This window comes from Geospiza fortis, unplaced genomic scaffold (genome assembly GCF_000277835.1).
Source record: "Geospiza fortis unplaced genomic scaffold, GeoFor_1.0 scaffold54, whole genome shotgun sequence".
Taxonomy (NCBI): domain Eukaryota; kingdom Metazoa; phylum Chordata; class Aves; order Passeriformes; family Thraupidae; genus Geospiza; species Geospiza fortis.
In genome coordinates, this window is record NW_005054301.1 from 16282546 (window position 1) to 16304399 (window position 21854).

At 41.3% G+C, this 21854-nt stretch overlaps 1 protein-coding gene across 2 annotated transcripts in view; it reads left to right on the forward strand.

The window, feature by feature from the left end:
* Positions 1–21854, forward strand: part of RAD51B (RAD51 paralog B) — a 394406-nt gene that overhangs the window by 303127 nt on the left and 69425 nt on the right. Inside the window, exon 11 of one of the 2 annotated variants that reach the window (XM_031064350.1) lies at positions 8383–8417. The exons of the other annotated variant lie outside the window; for it this stretch is intronic. Within the exon in view, the coding sequence (XP_030920210.1) occupies positions 8383–8405 (23 nt within the window). The 3' untranslated portion in view covers positions 8406–8417. The remainder of the gene's footprint in view (positions 1–8382; positions 8418–21854) is intronic. 2 annotated transcript variants of the gene reach the window in all.

Below are 21854 nucleotides of genomic sequence, written 5' to 3' on the forward strand. Positions count from 1 at the left end.
CATCTGAGAAGGTTAAACTAAAAGCAACATGTATGATGGCAAAGGTCCAAGTTTGAAATGTGTCCGTTGTATGTGTTCAGTTCAAAAACAACATATCAAGGCGAGTGCAGTCCTTACAAGTGGCACCCCTGGGCCTTCTTTTATTCCAAAGCAGAGATATTTACCCAAGGAAAAGATGGAAGTGATGGGGTAACAGAGTACACATGTTGGGAAAATATGCAGGCAGAGACTGAAGAAAAAATAACATTCTGCCACAAGTAGCTGCCTTGTTCCTCTACTTTTTTTTTTCCCCTTCAGATTAGAACCAGCCATTTTTGTGCTCTTTCAAGCACCTTCTGTGGTTTCCTGACAGCTGGCTAGAGAGGATTGAAATCTGGCTTGAAAAATAGGCCATGGGTCATGTTATTTTCAAGAGGGGAGAAGCAAAAATTCCCATAATGGTCAAAATTCACAGTCTTGAGTTTTGTTGGGTTATTGTTTTGTAGAACATCAGTGTTGCATATTTTAATTTTAACTTCAGTTAAAAATTCATAATAAAGAGTAACCACAGATTAAGCTCTTCGTGTCTCTTCCCTCTGATGTATTAATGGCGTATGCCGTATTTTGTGTGGAGCTGCAGCATGTTCTTTTTCTCTGGAGTGTGACAGGAAAATGTTCAGCTTCATAAAAGAGTATGCTGGGGTTTTCTGAAAGTATTTTTTGTTTGTTTTTTTAAGAATACAGTAACATTTGTCTTGCAAATACTGTTTCATTAACAGAAAGACAAGTCTGAGTAACAGCCTGCAGACCAGTGTTCTTTTCCCAGCTCTCCTGAGCCTGAATTGAAAATAGCAATACATTTTCAGCTTTATGTTCAAACAGATGGTTTCTGTTAGGAGTTATAAACCTTTCTGGTGTTTCGTTCTTTTGTGAACAAGTTCTCTTTTTAAAATATTATAAAAAGAGAATACTTGGTTCACAGAAGTGCTAACTTACTCAACTTGCATTTTAGAGCTTGAGGCTGCTTCTTAGGAATGCAGTTCACTACTCATGCAGTCAAAGGGTACAGCCTAAAAAGGCAGTCTTGTCAACTAGGTTTAAGGAAAGAAAGAAAAGAAAGAAGAAGTAGAGCAAGAAGTACAAGAGAAAACGTCAATAGGAGGCAGAAAGTAGAAAAAGTCAACTATCATGCCCGGCTATATGGGGAGAGTCAGGAATTCCAGCCAAAGCTGTATTATAGTAGAGCATGAGGAAGGTGAAAGTGTTGACTCCTGACTTTTGAACAGATGGACGAACTAAACAACCCCGGGCAGTGGCAGAGCATGACTGAGTCATGTACAGCATCACAAGGAGTGCAGGAACTGAATAAGTAGAGAGCTAGGACCATGCTGCCTGACCAGGGCATACCCTTCATCAGTAACTCTGCATCCTCCAGAAATGTCATTGAGAGCATCTTTCTTCTCTGAGCTTTAATAGTATGTAACAGTCCCTTCCACAGAAGAACTAGAATGGGGTCAAAGAAGAGTATTGTCAGCATTAGCCAGTCCATCCGTAACACTTCTAGAGACTCTCAAAGAGCAATTTTAACAAGGGTGGTTTTGTGTTATAAACAGACATTCTCTAAGAACTGTGATAGAAGCCCATTCCATACAGTCCATTCACTGAATAAAAGGGTTTTTATGGGTAACTGAGATAAAAATAGTCATCAATTCTTACTCCCAGCCAACTCCTTCAGAATGTGAGTAAGCAGCATAGTCTAATGGGTAGAAGGTGTTGGAAACTAGGAGCTCAGTTCTAATGTCTGCTCAGGTCTGGACTTGTTGAGGGAAAATGGCTAACACTGGTGAGCAGTTCCAGCTAGTAGTTAGCAATACTGAACTGCTTTGTGAAAAATGCATGGAATAATTAGTTAGCATCTACAAAATGTTTGAAGATAACCAGTTTCCAAATTTCCGTATTCCCATGTGCTGTAATGGTGGCAGTGCATCATAGTGCATGGTGTAAAAGAGATCTGTTAAATTAACTGAATAGATCAATGTGCCTCATCAGTTCCCCTCATGTTCATGCTGCAAGTGATAAAAACCCGTCAATAACAGATTAAACTCATTGAATTAAATTTTTTCATCATGTCACTGAGTTTACACTGATTGACATGAAGCTATGCCCATCTGTAATGATTTTGCCTAGTAGGTCCAATGTTTTTATAAACAAAATTCATAAATACAAAATTTATCAAGTGAGAGGCTCTGTTGTCATAACATATGTCTATTTGCATTAGGGATTTCTACACCAGAGGTACAAAAATTTTTGTGCAAGTATGTTGCATAGTCTTCAGTTCTAGACTGAGCCCTTTCAGAGGTATTAATGGTCCCACAGTTATACCAGAAAGTTGACTTGGCTTCTGGAAGTAGTATTGAGTGCCAAACCAGATTACTACTGTGTAACCAGTTTCCACCTGTTTTTGTGTACTAAGGCATTAATGAAAGAATACTTCTTGGAACAGTTTAATGGTTAGAGGAAGGTAGTGCTATTCATGGTTTTGCTAGGCAGTAGCCTAGGTACACTCAGGGATTATTTGCAAACCACAACAAACCACTTTAACTGTCTGTAAAGGGCCTTCCCTGTCAGAAAAATGGGTGTAAGAATATTACCACTTTTCAGGCTTTGTAACTCATAAGCTGAAATGCTTAATGATCCAAATCAGTAGCTATTCTTACTGTAGCACCATTTTTTTTTAAATCTATTTTTCTGTTTCTGGTATGATTGACTATCATAGCAATAGCCCTGTTTTTCATATGACATACTGTACTCACTATTGTTTGAAATTACCATTAGAACATTTGACAATAGCGTTTTCTTTCCAAACTGACTTGTATTTTTTCCAGCACTGATTTTTTTTTCTTTTCCTTTCCTGTTTATCTAAAATAGCTGAAGGAAAAGGACACATTGCGTCAAGGCTGATAGGACAAGAATTAGACCTACTGTATGTGCTGGTTGCATTCAGGCCTATGAGCACTTCCTTTCTCCTCCCCCATAACCAAACCCAGCTCTGCTGCATTCTTTGGAGCAGGCAGGATATTAAGATTTACAAGGCCTCTAGTCTTTGATGTACTGGGAGACCATGGCTCTTTCTCATTTCTTAACAAAGCCTGAGCCTGAGGAAAACAGGTACAGGGACGGAAAACTTCATATTCCCAGCATTTCAGGTAATGTGTTTGCCCTGAGATTGATAGTAAAGAATACAAGATATGCTGTGATTTGGTGCTTCGGATTGGTTACAATCTAAAACTTCGTCAGGACTGAGTGCAGAGCTAAATTCTGAAGTGATTTAGTCTGACTGCTTACATGTTTACTCCTGCATGGATATAGACATAATGGGAGAATTTGCCCTTATGGAGTTGCAAAAGATTTGTTAACACATGGAATTCCCATTGGTTTAATTTAAATAAGTTTAATAGGTTTACTGGAACTTGTGCCACACCCAGGTCCCTCCTCTGTTTAAGCTGCATTTCACGAAGTGCTTACACAAGGGTTTGCAATAGTTTAGGTAAATTGGATATAAACTGTGCATTTACTTAAAGCATTGTAATTTCCCTATGTAAACACGAGTGAAGTCAAAACCCACGGACAGCACCCTTCCTCCGGACGCAGCTGGAAGGCGTTGCTGCGATCGGTTACTTACCACAGTCCTCTCTTGGCCACTGCCAACTGCTCAGCCATGAGCTGGGTTTGTGTGTACACTCCCCAGTAAGTTTTGGGGTGTAGGGTAAAGGTGTAGTGGCTCAAACCACTCATTTAAATTGATGTGACAAACCCTGCCTGGAGGTGCTCACACCAGTGGCTCTGCTGAGGAGACAGCAGCCCTGAGCGGGGTGGCAGACAGAGGCAGCTGGAGGGCAGCAGTCTCTCAGACTAGGACAGCTGTACGCAGAGTGAGCATCTCCCCATCAGCTAATTTCCACACAAGCTAGGGTCCCTTCAACCAGTTTATTCACACTTTACCCTTTACTAAAGACTTCACAGCTGATTTAATTTACGAGTCAAGGAGCATTGACTTCTGTCCATTACTGTGCCACTTCTACCCACTGCATTCAAGCTGTCAGACATCAGGAGATTTGTCTACTGTAAATCGTTCCCATTTTCCAGTTAGCAGTGCAGAATATTCAAGAGAGCAGGTTTCAGTTCGAAATCCAAAGGGGCTTCACTTGCCATTTCTCTTCAGGGTTTCTTTACTGTCTGTAATTCTAATTGTAGAATACCTTTGCACAGCTGCTTTTCAGTTTCACTCCTCGCTTGGTTTGCCGGTGTTGACTGAAAGCAGCCTGTTTTCTTTCCACTGCCTTCAGTGGAAGCGCTGCAGGCTCCAGTTACCTCTGTGATAATCAGGGAAGGTCTTTTATAAATATCTGAAAAAGTGCTTTAGCATTAAGAAGTGAACATGTAGGAGCTCATGGGCTACATTCAGCAGCGACCAAAAAGTGGATCAGAGTTCCATGGTTTAGCTCCATAGCAGTTTAAACTGCTCAGTCTGCTGTGCTCCTACTCATTCAGCTCCCAGCTCCCTCTCTTGCTCTGGCTCTGGTGCTTTCCTGACCTGAATACTTGTACAAACTGGCTTAAACTGGCTGAAAAACAATCCAGGGGGATTTTTTTAGGCCACTCAGCTGAGACTGGTTGAAGGTGCCATGGAATGGTATCTTTAGATAATCGTTCATCAGTTCCTCTAAGCTTTCCTGTTACATAAGACAGCACTGGGTAGTGCTGTTTCCAGGACAGTTTCTGAATTTGGTGGCCTGTGTTTCACAGCTGACTTACAAATGCAATTCTTCATGCCAGGACCTTCTATAAAAATGTACTAATATGTATTCTTAAAACCACTGAAAAGAGAGTTCTATGTTAATTGCTAAATAGGCTCTTTAACATCATGAAAAGTTCAGTTTCAGTAGGACAGTGTAAGTCTCCAGACTCAGGTCAAATATTTTGCTCTGTAAGATTGGGCCTTCTTTGTCTCTAACAGTAAACTAACAGTTTGAGTGCATTTGCCTTTCAGAAGTCTCTAGCAAGAGCAGGGGATAGAATTCTCATTGCTGTAACCTGCTTCTTTTCCCTCCCAGCAGACAGCAATTGATCACCTTGATTCCCTCCCTAAGGGGTCCTTACTCCATGTTGACATACAGGACGGCAGAGCAGCAACACATCCAGGATGGGACCTAGACCTATATTCCTTCTTCTCATCTCCTTTCTGATAAGGATCAGTGGTCCAACATGAGGTTAACTAGGGAAAATCACCTGAGACCTTTGTCACTGATATTAGCAGAGAAGTCCCAGAGTGAATGGTCAGAGGCAATACATTGTTCCTGTCCTTAGTCTTCCTCTGTCTGAGTGACCATGCAGCATCAAGGGAAGTGTGTTTTAGTTAGATCCCAGCATTCTTTGGGCTTTTTATTTTTGAACAACACTAATTTGCAGGAAGAACAGAATAAAAAACTTTGATCATGAAATGCTGGTTTGTTTTCACTATGTTTTCTATTTCACTATGTACCTATTGAGTAATCTCTGGCAAAGGAGGGTGATAAGGATGTGTTTGTGAGCACAGAAGCGTGCACCACTATACCTGCAATATCAGAAAGCATCTACAACGAAGGTGCAGACACATGAAAGCCCAGGCAGTGACTTCCGAAGGAAGTACATGGGTTAAGACTAGTGCAGAGATAGGCATGGAATTGCCCCTGTTATCTAGGGAGCAGGAAGCATCTGGGTGTATCAGTGTATCCCAAGTGATCTGTTAAGGAGTTTAAGCTCATTTTTTAATGTGTTTGGTCATGTAGACATTTGGAATTGCTGTCACCTTATTGTTGATGGGCAGGCAGAGCTAGTCACCCCGTGATTGTTGCAGTTGTCTTAGACCTTCCATTATAAAATCCTGTTTTCATCCAATTATAATTTACCATAACATTTGAGCCAAGAAGGCTAATATAAGGGACTTGTTTCTGAATGGTTTTGATAGAAAGCTTCTTCCAAAAGTTTGTATTGAGCCATCAAGAAAATGGTTGTTTTACAAGTGATTGAAACCAATTCTTCCTTTCTAGGAAGATCTATGGCCTCCATTTTTGGACATGAATTGCACATTATTGATGGATAAATGGGGTATTAGGAGAAAAAAAGGGAAGGAGTTTTATTTTCACATCAAAATCTACCCCGAATGGTCATATTCTAGGCATGAGTCCATTTTCTTTTGAAATTCCTTTTTCTAACCTTTTAGAGCTGTTGCGTCACTGTAAGGCAGTATTAGGACACAGGACATTAAGATGTGTCCCCAGTTTCACAGTATGCATCTGGGCATCTTGAAGGAACCAAATGGAAAGCAGTGAGCAGTAGAATCATGGCAGTGATGAGCTGAGAACCTGTTGAAGCAGAAGACTGTGGAAGTAACAGCCACAATGAGGTTTAAAATTGCTGTGGCATTAGAGGAGATCCATGTAGGAAGGTATAGCTTAAAGGAACTCTCCAGACCTTAAATATATACTGAGGTGTTTGAATCTTGCTCTATTTTACTGTTCCATAGCAACTGGCTGACAAGATATTTGCTTCATTTCCCTCTTACCTTTAGAAAGAACAGTGTGATTCCCATTTGTGCATGCAGTTAATAGTATACACCTTAGATCTAAAGCTACCCAAACCCTAGAAATACCAGCATTTTTCTCTAATGGAATGCAATTTGACATTTTAAATTAATAAGTGCTTGACAACACTAAACCAAAACATTATATTTTCACTCCAGGATTTGATGTCTAATACAACTGAAACTCAGTAAATTTTGGGGCAAAATGCCATCTATGGCAAAAAATCCAAACATTTCTGTCTATTCTGTGAAAACATTAAGGGCATTTCATTTATGAATGCTCTGAAGAAGGCAATTCAGTAGTTCTGTCCAGAGCAAGGCGGACTTTTGCTGAACTACAAGGCAAGAATTCTATCTAAATATCAACTTAACTTTTAATGATCTCTGTGGTAAAAATTTTATCTATTTCTTCAGCACAAATGAGTTCATGGAAAGGACATCTTTTTTACTTTCTTTTCCTAAGTTTCTTTAAACTTTTGGAGTGCTTGTGAATGTAATTTGAGTTTGACCTATTTCTAGCAATCACAGAACTTGTTTCAAAACTCTGGCTGTTCTGAAAATGCTCTGTTTTGACATTGACAGCATTTAAGCCCTTCTCATTTCCTCCCCAAAACTGGAAACTCTCTTGATTTGTGAGGGGTAAGGAGTGGCCTAAATGATAAAACTTATAGTCTTAAGAGGCTATAACATTTATCATGAGATAGAGCTCTATTAGCCTGTAAAATTGTCTTTGGCTTGATTGCATCTCAAAGTTTAACAGAACATACTCAAATAGTTTCTAGTTCTAAGAAGTGTGTAGACCTCAGTTTTACATATGGCTGTCTCTCCAAACCACAAGTCGCTAAAGAATGTCAGTGTGATGTTTGGCGAGTTAAAGGAGGGCAGCACTCCTAAAGCAGACTTGTGGTTTTAACCCTGCAGTAAGAAGACTCAAATGTTAGAGGGATTATTTTCTTTCACATGTATTATAATTTATTTTTTTTCCACAGTCTGAAGTAGCAGCACCTGTGTAACCTTATTTAACTGCCTTCACACATTTTTCTTTCCCTCAGCTTATATTCTGCCAAAGTGACAAACTTTCCTCACTTTGAACTGCAGAATACCATGAAAAGCCAGCATGTCTCAGCCTTGTCCAATACTGTAAGTCTTCTATGCACTGTTCATTGGGAGCTGTCATTTTATTAATGCTGTAAGAACATGACTGCTCTAAAACAAGAGTATATCTTAGAAGAAAGCTGTTACAACTTGCTAAAATTAAAAAAAAAAAGAACTTTAAAAAAAGGTTGATGCTTTTCTACTATTTGCTTAGGCCTGAGTCTTTCCCAGGAGTGGATCATTCCAGATAATTTGCTGCTGCTCTTTGATTAAGAATTTGTTCTCTGGCAGGGGGTGTGAGGATCATAGATATATAGACTTGAATTCAGTGAGGGGTTTGTTAACAAACAGAAATTATGTTTCCTTACCTTTAGGTTGATCAAAAAACCCCAACCTTTAAGTCCTTCCTCATCATCTGGGGACCTGAAGGATGTTCATTCAATTTTTGGCTTCTCAGCTCATTCTGATAATGAGAATGCTAGTTAGGTTGGGGTATTTGAAACATGTATATAAGTTTACCAAGGACAAGAGAGGCCTATGTGAGACTTGTCGCATATTTAATTTCTACTTTCTGGGACATTAGAGAAAAATTATTATAATCAGCATTTGCACACGAACCAGGGAATCTTGTCTCCATTCCAGTTCATTTTCCACTCACAAGAATCTATCTTTTTCCATCCCAACAGTGGTGGTAGTTCACAGCAAATGATCTGCCATGTGGGTAAGTGGCATTCAGTTCCTCACTTGCTTCCTTCTGCCATCTGGTGCTATTGCTTTGCTATCTGTTACTTCTAATCCAGCCTAACAGAGCTCACTATCTCTGGAATGGCCTAGAATTTATTTCAACAAAATGCAGGTCTGTGAAAAGATAGGTATAAATCCCAAAGAGGAGGCAATTCGTAGCTTCTTTTAGTAGTCTTCTTTTGAGTCCAAAGTACCTGCCTTCCAGTGACCAAAAAGTCTTATTTTTATGGTGAACAGCCTTTTTGTTAAAGGTCTTACTAACACAGGGAATGAAATTTGTTAAAATAGTAATTTTATTTCCATACTCTCACTTTAAACACAAGCCAACTCTATGTTTTCCTGAGAACCAATGAGGCTTGAGATTTTTTTTAATTAAAAGCCAGCAAAGGTGGGGGTTTTATTTCCTTTCCCGTCGAATGCATTTGAAGCACCTCTGTCTCCAGCTGGCTGTGGGAGCAGAGCCAGCCCATAATGGTTTCCAGCCCAGTGTGTGCATAGGGGAAAGGGTTTTAACCTGACTGATGACTCTGGAAGTGCTTGCAGCACAGAGTGCTGAAGCTGGTAGCACTGGAGTTGTTTATAAGATAGGAGAGGGGAGGTGGATGTGTTTTTCAAAAGCTGGCAATTCTTCCCAGTCAAGTGCAGTAAATGTTTCATGAACGGTCTCATTTCATCGGCTTGTGGGCACTCTGCTCCATGAAACCCTTTGAAATAGTTGCCGGAGGTTGAAGCTGAGATTGGTTGAACTTTCTTGCTGTCCTGACCACTGGCCTTGCAGCCATTCCTTCAGGTATGCTGTCAAAAGTTTTGTTACTGGGCCCATCTTATCCTTTAGGACTTTGCAAGAGTAGGCCTGAAAATTATTGGTCACCATGTGTTGCTTAAAAATGCAAAGCAGGGTGACAGTGAAGTATCTTCCACAATCGTGGTATCCTTTCCAACTTTACGTAAGATTTACTGCTTTCCAAGCCTCAGGTTGCTCTAGTTTTAGCATGGATTTCTTAAGAAATTCCTAGTATCTTATCTCTACCTGACCCATTACACAATGGCCACATTGTCATTTCCTTAGGTATGATAACATTATTGGCCAGAGTGACTTAACTTGCTTTAGGGCCTTGTGATCTTGCATTCATTTTTGTAGCACCTCTCTAGTGGGAATGCTTCCAGCAGTATGCTGTAAAGGAGAAGAGGAAACATGAAGGTGTCTGCTCTCAGTCATCACATGTGGGTGGAAGTGAGGTATATTATGTTCAAGGTTCACAGTTAGAGGACCAGGAAAGAGGATAGATTGTTAAGCAGAATTTGAAATGGCCCCAGGGTTGCACTCTGGAGGAGTTGACTACTTTTTGAGTGGGGAGGACAAGACTTCCTCAGGAGCACTTAAAAGTACAAACAAGGTAAATACAGAGGCTGGAAAGAGGGGAAGGAGGAAAGTGCAAAGAGAAAGGTGACACACATCTTGCTAATGTGTCTGTAAAAATGGGGCTAGATATTTGAGAATGTGCTTGTCTGCAGGTTTTCAGGTTCCTGCTTCTCAGCAGCTCAGAAGCTGCATGCATGGCCTGTTTCATGATAGATTAGTGTTTCTGTGTGGAACCATAAAGTGCAGAATGCTTGAAGATGGGCAGGTGGCAAGAGATATTATCTGGGCTTTGTGAAAAGCCAAAAATTCAGGGAGACGGACGTTTGGTTTCAGTTCTGGGCAGATGCTCAGGTCAAGTCTTATTTTGTCCAAACCACTTCCCCTACCCTTAGGCGCGATATTTTCAGAGTGAAAGGACAGGCAAAGCCCAGGGAGATTCCAGAGCACGGCTTGTTTGCAGCTGGCTGGACATGGAATTCATCAGCAACAAAGCAAGACTCGCTCTTCTCCTGCGGATATGGGGAGAACTTGGATTTGTGCACGCACACACCAGACCAAACCAGTTCTTCCCTGTCTGCTGGGGAGGCTCCAGTTACAGTATCTGAAGCCAGAGATTTCGTTTAAGCCATTTGGACCCGTTCGGACTCTGAGTGCTGTAGCCTCGCCTGCCTCCTTCCTCTCTCAGATCCCAGCCAGAAAAATCCTCCCCCTTGCCACCCTCCCTTTCCAGCACACACAACACAGAAAGCAAAAACCGACCCAAGCTTGCCTTTGCAGCTGGGACTTATCAGCCAGAACACACACATGTAGGTCATCCATGGGAACTCAGCAAAGTGTTGGATCAACAAGAGCACTGGGGTGGGGTGGGGGGTGTGCAGGGCAGCAGGAGGAGCAGGGACAGAATCTTTTTTTATCATTATTATTATTTTTATTATTGTCTGTTTTTTTAGAAAGGAAAAGGAAGAAAGATTACAGCAGCTTTTCTATTAAATGAGAAGATTAGCATGCCGTGGATGCTTTGCAGGGGCGTGATGAGATTTGCAGCAGATGAGTTGGTTGCTAGGCAATGCTAATGAAAAGCAGGCTTTCAAAACTTCTGTGCCGTAAAGATAGATGCTGGAGTGGGCTTTTGACAACTCGCTCTTCCTGAGCTACCCAGGACACACACACACACACACACACACACACACACACACACACACACACACACACACACACACACAAGTTTGCTGATTTTCTTTTCCTCCTTAGAAAGGTAAAAACCAAAACCCCACCCCCCAAACCAAAGCAAACCCAAAAATGAAGCAAACAAAAAAAAAGGAGAGAAGAAGAAAAGTTAGCAGTGGCTTCCAAAGCAGCCCGGTCTCCGATTTCAGAGTTCAGTCAGAGTTTAGGCTTGCCTGTGTGTGTGTTCATGCTGGGGGTAGGTACATGTTTGTTTTTGATTTCTCTCCATGCGTTTTCAAGCTGTGCTCTGGCTCTTCCCCTCCTCCCATCCTGCTGCAAGCCTCCTTTCCCTTTCAAGGCCTTCTGACACAATGAGCTTATTTTCTCATGCTCCCTGTGAAAGCCGGGGTATGTGCGTGAAAGCTGCAGCCTCAGAGGACTCTTTTAAATACAGAAATTGAACGTTGCTGAAGTTACAGACAGGGTTTCTGCTATTTTTACAAATGACCCATGTCTTGCTCCCCTTCTCAGAAGTACCAGCATTCTTAGATATCTTACCATCTGTCTCTCCCAACTGTTTTTTTTAAAGTGAATTTAATGTTGGTATGACAGCATTGAAGACTGATGTTTACTGCTTGCTCCACGTTCTCCTTACTGCTGTGGCTTGTGTGCCTCATTCCTAAGTCCTTTCATATGAGCAAAAAAGGATGTTTCCATGCTCAGTTCTAGGCTAAAACTGTCAAAGAGGCATCATTTATCAAGATCTAATTCTAAATAATCCAATGGAGTAATATAGCTCTGCCATGAAAAAGCAACATTTCAAAGTTACTAACCTATCTTGGACCTGTAGATTGGGCAGGGAAACCTGCAGAAGCAGAGCCTCACTGCACTGCCCATTTTGAGATTGACCCACTCCCTGCTGCAGTTTATCACATTGGATGTAAAGTCTTCCTTCAAAGCCAGTGTTTATTTTTCATGAATGCTTCTGGGGAAGTAAGAGGTTAGCATGAATTGGAAACAAAATTTAAAATTACTGTGCAGAGTGAATACAAGTGTCATATGGTGGTCCCATATAGTCCAAGTTTGACAGTTAATGATCTTGATTGAGGTCTGAAGAAGTCAGTGGCACTTGGCCTAGTGAAAACAAGAGCCTTTGGGAGGGAATGTGGTGGGTTTTTTTGTTTTGCTTTGTTTTGTTTTAAAACATGCTGGAGCAGCTTTGTTTTGCCTGAACTCTTTCTCACTGATGCCAGTATGAAGTGTTAATCAATAAGAAATTCCTTGGGCAGACAGATTTTATGGGGCTGCTACAGTGACCTCTTCATGCCATATTTCAGATGGCAGTGGCCTATATGTTCTTTCCTTTTCATTTTCTTCTTTTTTTCTACCACCAACCCTGTTTTAGTCAGTACAGTGTGGATAGTTGATATATTAAGCCAATGTCCTAATCATATGTGGTCTCTGAAAATCTCAAGGCATTCCCTCCAGAAGTTAATCTTTCAGTTATCAGTTAGGGGAACTAATTTTGGCTTCCATAAATTCTCCCATTGTTTCAATTAAATAAGGATGGCAAATTTCTAAATGCTTTGGAATGCAGCCAGCTGCTATGTGCATACTGTGGGATGACCCTTCAGGTAACGCTCCGTTATTTGAAGTAAGAATTTCGGCCCTGCAGGACATATAGGATGTGTTAGGAAGTCTAGTAAGGGCAAAACTACCATGTGCCCTCCTTCCTTTCCTTTGTCAGGCCAAGCAAAATGCTTAGACACTACGATATTTTTGAAAGCTGGCTCCAAGCATTCCAGGTCTGTACAGGCATGCCTGGAGAGTATTGTTGGCCATTAGAAAGGCAAACTTATTTGTCATGTTTTTTATAAACTGTGGTGTAGTGCTGTCCATGTGGCTAACTGCTGCTCCCAGCTCCATTTCAGTTGTGGATATAGGCACTCCTTTGTGTAGCTTCTTCTCCTCTACTTTGATATTTTCTAGATTAAAAAGTGCTAGAAAAATACTTTGTTTAGTAATGTTAACAGAACTGCATAATAAATGTAAAAGATGGCCACCTTTCATTCACATGTGACTGCAATTTTTGCTTTTACACTAGCAGCTATGAATTCTGACCAGTCAGGTCTTACCAACATGCTGGTCATTAGGGAACACATTTGATGGTCACCTCTCTGACTGCTGTGCATGCCATATCTTGTATTCACATATGCAAGAACTCATAAAGAAAGTGCTAACCCCTTCAAGAAAAAGGAGCCAGACCATGTGATTTATCTGCGTTACTTGTGGGAGATCAAGTTGGGATAAATCAGGTCAAACATTTTATCCTTTAGGCTTCAAGGTGTTTGATTTGTTTAAAGAGTAGCTGACACATTTCAAATGTATGGCTGAAAGCACTCCTGATAGCAAACTTTTCCTCACAGAAGACTTGTCTGTGTGCCCACTGGAGGAGTCAGTGGACTTTCTAGGGAGTAAGACAGTGTGCATAATGGATTTGGGGGTGAGTACTAGCAGACCTACACAAGCAGAGCAGTATTTGCTGATCGAGAGACAGCAAAACATACAATTTTTCACTAAAGAAATGCTATGTCACTGAAATTTGCTTTGGATTTCTGGTTCTGTGACTGCCACTACCATCCCTACCAATTGTTTGGAGAAGGTCCTCTGCAGATTCACATACACTCAATTGATCATGAATGAAACTAAGAGCAGTTATTAATCTTACTGCCTGGTTGCACTCTAAACCGCCTTCTAATCCTGCCTCTGTTCTCTTAGACAAAGAATGCAGTGAGATGAAGGCAGGATCAATGCCAGCATGGAGCTGCCCTTTTTAGTAGTTGTCGTGGCAGGGTTTTATACATCAGCAACAGTGAGTAGTTCCCAGTGTACTGGGGGAGAAGGGAGGGAAGATGAATTTAAAGGGTCAGATGTTGTGCTCCTGAAGGGATGGCAGAGTCCCATCCTGACTCTTGGTCTCGGGTGAATTTTTCAGTTCCTTGTATTTAATGACTGACCTAACGAGACATTACAGCCCTACTGCCCTTTGGAGATCCATGAAGAGCTCAACATAAGCTAAGAAAGGGTGCATTGTGTCTTTGATCCAATGGGCAGTATTTCACAGGCTGGCAGATTTAATAAAATCTCAGAGGAACCTCAGCTCATTTTTTAAGAGGCTTAACATTGAGTTAAAAGTTCCCTTTACTCCTGCATTGTTGGAGACCGTTCCCTTCTTGTGCGCTGCCAGAGGACCTGCAGGGAACTGGGGCTTCATGAGACCAGATTGGATGTAGGCAGCTGGTTGAGACTGGTTAGAAATCTGCAGGAGCAATAGCAGGATGCAAGATGCTTTCTAAGCCTTTTTGTTTCTCAGTCTTTGAAGTGATCCAGTGCCTCACATGCAGTGTGACAACTTTGCTCCACACCTGAAAGGAAAGCTGAGCTGCTGATAAGGCCTTTTGATGAGTAATTTTGAGCTGCATGATATGAAAAACTGTGTAATACCACTGCTTGTAGCAATGTTATTTGTCCCACCATTAACACTAAGTTATCCAGCTGGCTTCACAACTAGAAACATGAACAAGTTCACTGTCACAAAGTCCTCTCCTGATACAATGTTTATGGACATAGCTAGAAAGGAAGTATGAAGGTGGCGAATATTTTACAGGCTGATAAAGGGATCCTTGGAGCTTTAGACAGCACCACAGTTTCTTGTTCAAAGCTGTTCCAGGTAGGCTGGAAGAGATTCCTTGAGCAGCATGCTTTCTTTGATGATCAGTGGTGAGAACTTGGGAACTTCTGCACCAGGAAGAAAATCACTGTGGTATTTTGGAGTGCAGGTCTAGAGCAGGTCAAAATCTGAAAACAGATGAATAATCAGAACTGCAGAGTTTGTTTTTGGCCACCTAAACACTTAAACCACTACTCTGCTCACTTCTGTTATTGTTATGGAGGTGCTGGTTGAGGACTGCATGAGTAATTTCACAGCAAGAGTTCCAGTGTAAGCCATATGTTGATCCATCACTCTAAATTTATATTGAACAACTATTGCTAGGAAAATGTTAGTAATTAGTTTAATGGGGAAAAATAATTTTGCTTAGATTTTCAAAAGTGCAGGGTAAATACTTCCAAAGTACCAAGCACTCAAACACTAACCTGTTTTGAGTAATGAAGTATAGGTTGCATGGTATTTCAGCCACCACTAACTCTAAAGTAGAATCCTTTGCAAACTCAGAAATTCATTGCTAGGTTACTGCCCACTCCCATGGATATGGCAGGCTGCTGGAGTTTTGCATTTGCAGCAAAAATGGAACGTCCACCTAAGGACCAGTAGTTAAACCTTTTATAGTCACTGATTGAAGTTTGGCCTTCTTGGTCAATAAATGTTCACATTCTGTAAGAAGCTTTAACATGAGCAATTAGTCAAAATTGGCACCTGAAATGATTAGAGATGGAAAAGAGAATGCTCCAAACCATACTTTATAAGAACTTTTGCCAATGTATACACCTCCTGTAATATAGCTGTTGAGGCCCCCAATGATTGATCCTTGTAAGATCCAGCAGAACCGTGCTCCCTTCCTGTTGGCCGATGCAGATCCTGCAGAGATGAACAAAATATAATCTCCAGAGATATTTTTAAGATAACTTCTTTCTTGAGAGAAGACAGCAAAGGGGGACAAATGTTTTCAGGAAGTAGAAATTGCTGTTTGGAACTGGTGTGTCTAGGGGTACTGTTGAATATCAAGAGAAAACAAAGTTAAATGAACTATCGCAAAGGAAGAGGCAGTCATGTAAAAGGCAAAGATGATTTGTGAGATTTTGCAATAGCCTCCCAAGGGAAGCAAGGCCTTTTGCTTGAGACATTTAAAATTAGACTGGACAAAGCAATGGAAATTCAGTGTATGATCACCCCATGGGACAGAGTGAATAAGCCACTGGGTCTCCCTTTGCATGTTCCCTTACTCTTTTGTAACTCTTCCTGAATACTTCCATTCCAAATAATAATTTGTTTTCCCCAGATGCCCATCCTGGTTCTCTGTTCCTCCCCTTTTCCCCTTTAAGAAAGGAGCTGTGTTTGATTCATGGTGTCAGCTATCTTCCAAGCTCCGATCCAGTCCCAGGGGTGGGAGCTCATGGGACTGACGAGGGTAGGAGTGATCAACTGCAGACTTTCCTGTTGCTGAGCTTGCTGCAGGCCTGACCGTTTTTAAGACCTCAACAGATGTTTCTGCTTAGAAACTACTGGCATCTTTATGGACTGTTTTTTCCATTCTTCCCTCCCGGCCCTTGTCCAAGCAGCAATGAATTATGTAAGACTACATTCTAGCCTCTTCTTTATTATTATTTCTGTAGATGCATCTCTAAGAAGTACATCTATAGTTCCCTCTGCCTAGTTTTAGATGCGTCAGCTTTCTCTTTGACCAAAACACCCAACTATTCTTAAAAATACTTATGTGCCTTTTTCTCATCTTTCAGACACAGATGCCAAAAATACAAACACTACAATCCTAACTCATGGCTTCGGATTTAAGATGTCGCTCACAGTTCATACTGTGGTTTTAATCAATATGTCTTTTACTTAAAAGTTAACCCCTCGCTATGGAGCTGCCTATATTAATCTCTTACTGCAGTACGTAGTGAACAGTAGTTAATAATAAGTAATTTAGAAACTGCTGCTGGAGCTCAAAATGGCAAACAAGCCCTCAGTCATCCCTACCTGGTTTAGCAGTTTAGCTGCTAGTTATTAGAAATGAACGCATTTCAGACAGTCTTGAGTAGAATAAAAGCACTGAGCTGCTTTATTTGCACTGTTGATAAGTACTTGTAATCATGCAAAATACATGGTGTAATGTGTGCAGGGCACCTGATGCAGTCTGGGTAATGTTAACCCTTTACCACTGAACAGCAAAACTTCAAAGCTCAAGACTGGCTAGATTAAGTTTCTTTAAAAGGTGATGTAAGTAATATGTGCAAGACCACATGGAAATTACTTTAACTCAGAAGACAGAGAAATTTTCTGCGTTGGAAAATTTGGCAGACTACTACTTAATTTCAGATGTACTATAGTAGCAGAAATGAACTGTTTCCTTCTTTGGGAACACACAACTAGAAAGAGACAGAGTAGTTTAGCCAGTGTGCCACAGCCAAATGTGGGATTTTCATGCAGGCCTATGTTTAGTTATTACAGCAAAGAGTTGCTGTAAATCCTCTTGATGCACTTAGCAACTGAATTCCCACTGGAAGAAAAGCACATCTTTTCCAGTGTAATACTCTCATTGTTCACCACCTCAAACTCTTTCTGTGATTGTGCTGCTCTGACAAGGCACAATGCCATTGCAAGTCATTCTCGTGGCATTTTACCCTTTCAGCAATCTAGTGGTGCTGATATAAAGTTATTGAGTAGAGGACTTCCTATTATTTGCAGAATATATATACTGCTCGAGTATCAGCCAAGCAGTTACATGTTGTCCTACCCAGGTGCCTCTGCACTGGTTTTGCAGGACTGTGAGAGCTAAAAAAAGACTCAGTCCTGTCTTGGGACCTTGTCTGAGACTGCCCAGCAAGAGAGTCAGTGGTACTGGTGGATGTGATGTGGCTTTGGATCACAGAGGCAAGCAGGACTGGTTGTCAGCCCCTGGAGTCCCACTCAGAAGAGAGCAGAGTGCAGTGCTGTCAGTGCACACACTGGATGTGCCTCAGCTGGCCCATGTGGCCTGGGCTCACAAAAGCCCTCACTGAAGTACCTGCATTGTTCCTCCTGAAAGTAGAGTGCTGAATGTCATGTGGTGAAAACTGAAACATATACAGTAGGAGAATAAGAGTTAAATTGCCCCATCTTTTTCTGACTTCCAATAGAAAACCATACGATAAGGATTGTGAGGTCAACCAGTTTGGCATCTTTTTTCAGTAATTGCATTTGTGTGAGAATTGCATATAGCAGGCATTATGGTAAACAAGGATTTTTTTAAAGCGTTAAAATATTTATTTAATGAAATATAAAGCATTGCTAATAGGAACAGGTATTTCCCTGGATTTGAACAGGGAGTGCCATTGCAATTGTCAACATTTTGTTGACTAATGTAAAGAAGACATAAGCTCTGTGCCCTAATGTTCAGAAAGCTTGACACTGCACAACCAGCTTTTTATTCATCCTTACTGCTGCCTGGTTTTGCTGTTACTGTTAAGATCTAGTGCTCTACTAGTGAAGAATCACCACAAACTGAAGAGACAAGATCTAAACTCAAGAATTACTGTGCCTGCTCCTTTAGACCATGCTGCTTTCCTTAGGAGTGTTTAATTAACTTCAGGATCCAAGAGACTTATGAGCCAAGCTTTGAGCTATCACTATCCACTAACAAAAATCTGCAATAATAGCAAATGGAGCATGTAAGCTGCCTTGCCAAGGAACTTGATGCTCTCTTTTCTCAGAGGTCTCTGTGCTGAAGGTCTCCCCAGATCTCTTCCTGTTAAATATGAAATCTCTTAGCTCCCCAGAGCCTACGGCTGACCCCCTGGCTAATGGCTTTTTGCCAGTCCTGATTTGTATGTTATATTGTTGGCTGACACTGCATTTTTACAGTTTTGTTTCTCATGCTCTTAGAAGTGGCCATTTTAATTTCAATAAATATATCTCTTTGCCCAGTACACAGTATTCTCCTGGCAGCTTGGTGCTCACAGACTATAGGGAGCTGTAAACAACACTGTTTATACTTTCTGCTGATACCAGAACATTAGCATATAAATAGGGGAGAGATTTAAACAGGCTAAAACAACTGCAGCCTGGCCTATTGGGAAGGGTGGACAGTCTGCTTTTCACTCTCCTTGCCAAGGATGTCAACTTTTCTGTGGGACTATTGCAAGAATGAAGGGCTTAAAGAGATGGGAAGCTTTTATCTGGCAAAAGAAAGGTCGATGAGCCTTAGAAATGCAGAAATACACTGCATAACAGTCTGCCTGTTGGGATTTCCTTGTAAGCCCTGTTGGTGTTAGTGTGGGCATGTGGAGGGAGGGGAATTACTTAAAAATCACCACAGAGCTGTTGGATAAAAGCTTCCTTTAAATGGAACTTGCAGCAAAGTGTTAAAAATATTATAATTACACCTGCAATGAGCATATTGCTTTAGAAGTTGTTTCATTTACCCTAAAGAAGCATGTCATGTGATCTTTACATGTTTTAGCTGCAGAGTATTTTAGAAACATGGTACAGACAAATACTGAGTCAAATAAACTCACATATCTATTATTGAATTATGCTAATTCCAGTCACCTTTGGCACCAGTGAGAGATAGGCACAAATGCTGCAGTTACCATCAAATTGCTTGAGTCCTTTTTTCATGCAGTTGAAGTTTGATTTTACTTTTTGTCATAGAATATGTAAAGCAGGGCTAACAGGAACATAGATACAAGGGAGAAAAGAGTTCTCAGTTAACAGTCCATTGGAAACCAGGGACCAAGACAAGAAAAAAAACAGCCAGAGATGATATTTCCAGGTGCAAAAGAGGTACTGTGGGATTGTAAAGAAAGCTGTCACATGAAGAGTGGGGGTGAAACTGTGAAACAGAACTTAACTGTGTTGGCATTTGTTGTGGGCTTTGCAGATGTGCCCCAGCGGCCTGTAGGCCTTTGGACAGACTTCCATTTCAGGGCTGGACAGGTTTGTGTGGAGCAGCCACTTGCCCCATTTTTCTTCTCTCTGCTAGAAGGGGGAATGTTTGTGATGTTAATTTTCCTCTTCAGAAGCAATGAAGTTTTGTGTCAAAACAAGCAATTCCCATGGTTGTTTTGTACCATCACCTTTCTGTTCTAGAAAAAAGAGTGGTTTCAAAGTTACATTCCCAAAACTGGTAGGAGCACTGTGATTTGCACAGCATTGCTGTAGGAACATCAAGTGTAGCCACCATAAATATGGCAGTGAGTGGGCACATGAAAAAACAGGAGGAGATGGAAACTGAACTGGCTTTTACTCTAGGGCTCTTCTAGAACTCTTCATCTGCTGCATCTGCATTTGGTCTTCCCAGTGGTTTGACTCAAGTCCTGGAATAACTGGCAGTGGTGGTAAATCACAAAGCACATTTCAAATCAAAACTGCAGTGCACACACAAGCTCGTGCCTGTGCAGTCAGGAGCTAATGCAAGCAGGAGACAAACCTGTTGCTTGCTTGGGGTGCAAGTTGCCAGTAAACCACTGCCTTTGTGGGTAGGCATGACAACTGCACACTGCTGGGTGACTCCATGAGAAAACGAGATGTTTCTGTGCTGGGGGACAGTGGTGTCCCAGAAGGGAAGAGGCATTAGGATTGAGGACTGCAGAAGACTCTTGTATTTCAGAAAAGGCCTTGATCACAAAGCAACCATATTCTCCCACACGATTAGTTGCCCTTAGATTAACCTCATTTACAGTAATTATAAAGTCTGACACATTTCTCTGTCATTATCTCCCTTGTATCATGTCGTAGGATTTCTTCCCCCTGCTTCTGTCTTTTTATCTGTCTGTTGGATTAGAGACCAGAGTTTTTCACTATTTTATCTCTCAAGCTTTTTTCCTCCAATGTAAACTGGCCAGTTTTAGCCCAGGATACATTGCAGTGATCAAAGTTTAGTATCTCACTTTTGTCAGGCAAATGTGAGATGAAAGGGACAGCTAGTTGTTGTTCAGATAGTAGTCTTAATACCACTGGGGATAAAACTGTGCTTTGTCTTGAGGCTGGAATTCCAGTCCCATGGTTTTTATCAATCTTTAATGAGTGTGGGCCTGGAAAAATGTTCTCCATCTTACAGAATTTCTGTGTCTCAGTTGGGAAGGAGATGGCTAGAGTACAACTGTCCTGGTGACTTGAGGGAAAGATTAATAAGTACCAAGACTCTTGTGTTCAAAGCAGGGTGGTGAAACAAAGACTTAACACAGGAGAGGAACTAGAAAGTGCACATACACTAATTTAATTTGTTTAAAGGATGTTGTGTCCAAATGGCAGAGGAAGGATTCTGTTCAAACCTGCAAATGTGAAAACTATACTGAGATGCTTTTAGCTACTTAGGCTCTCCAGCACTGAAACCAGAGTGAAACAGGAATTGTGGCACTGGGACTGAGCTCCTTGATCGTGCAGTCCTCATGCTGGATTTAAAGTATGACAGTGGATAGTAATTTTTCTTGTGCTCAAGGATCAGGAAGCAGAGGGAAACCAGAGCAATTCTGTAATCATTAAAAGCCAAAGACAGAGAGATGATACCTGGAGCTGAGCTCTATTAATTGTTCCCTCCTGCTCCATAAACTCAGTTTATTTTATACGTGACAAGATAACTGGAAGTTTTCCCTTCCTTAGTTTGATTGTCACTTGTAACCAAGGCAGGTCCCATTTGTTCTCCCTAACAAAACAAAACAAAACAAAAATATAGGCCCCTGTTGTATATACTCTTCTCACCAGAGGGCAATGAAGTCAAGTCTGTTAGTATAGGCCTGTCTGGCATTACATAAGCGATGCCCCCTGTGTGCTGAAACCCAAGAACACCACCTGACTAGGCAACGGTATTTGAATAGAAAGGTGGCACTGGGTCAGGGTGACTCCAGCACAACAGGTGGCACGCAGATAAGCAGGCTGCCCCAGTTGTCGCAAAACAGCATGGGATACCAGTGGGAGGACTTGGCAACCGTCACTGCAGGAGTAACTGGCATTCACACCTACTTTGTGGCAGATAAACTTATCTGTGTCTCAGTAAATCTGCTTCCAAAGTGGCTTTAGTAGCCTGCATTAATAAGCCAGATGCGTTACAAAAACAATGGGCTTTGGTGGCAAGATGCTTCCATTCCAAGCAGTTGGATTCAACCTGAAGCACAGTTCAAGTGCAGAAAAGCTGTGACAGACAGAAGGCCTGCAAGAAAGCAAATGGG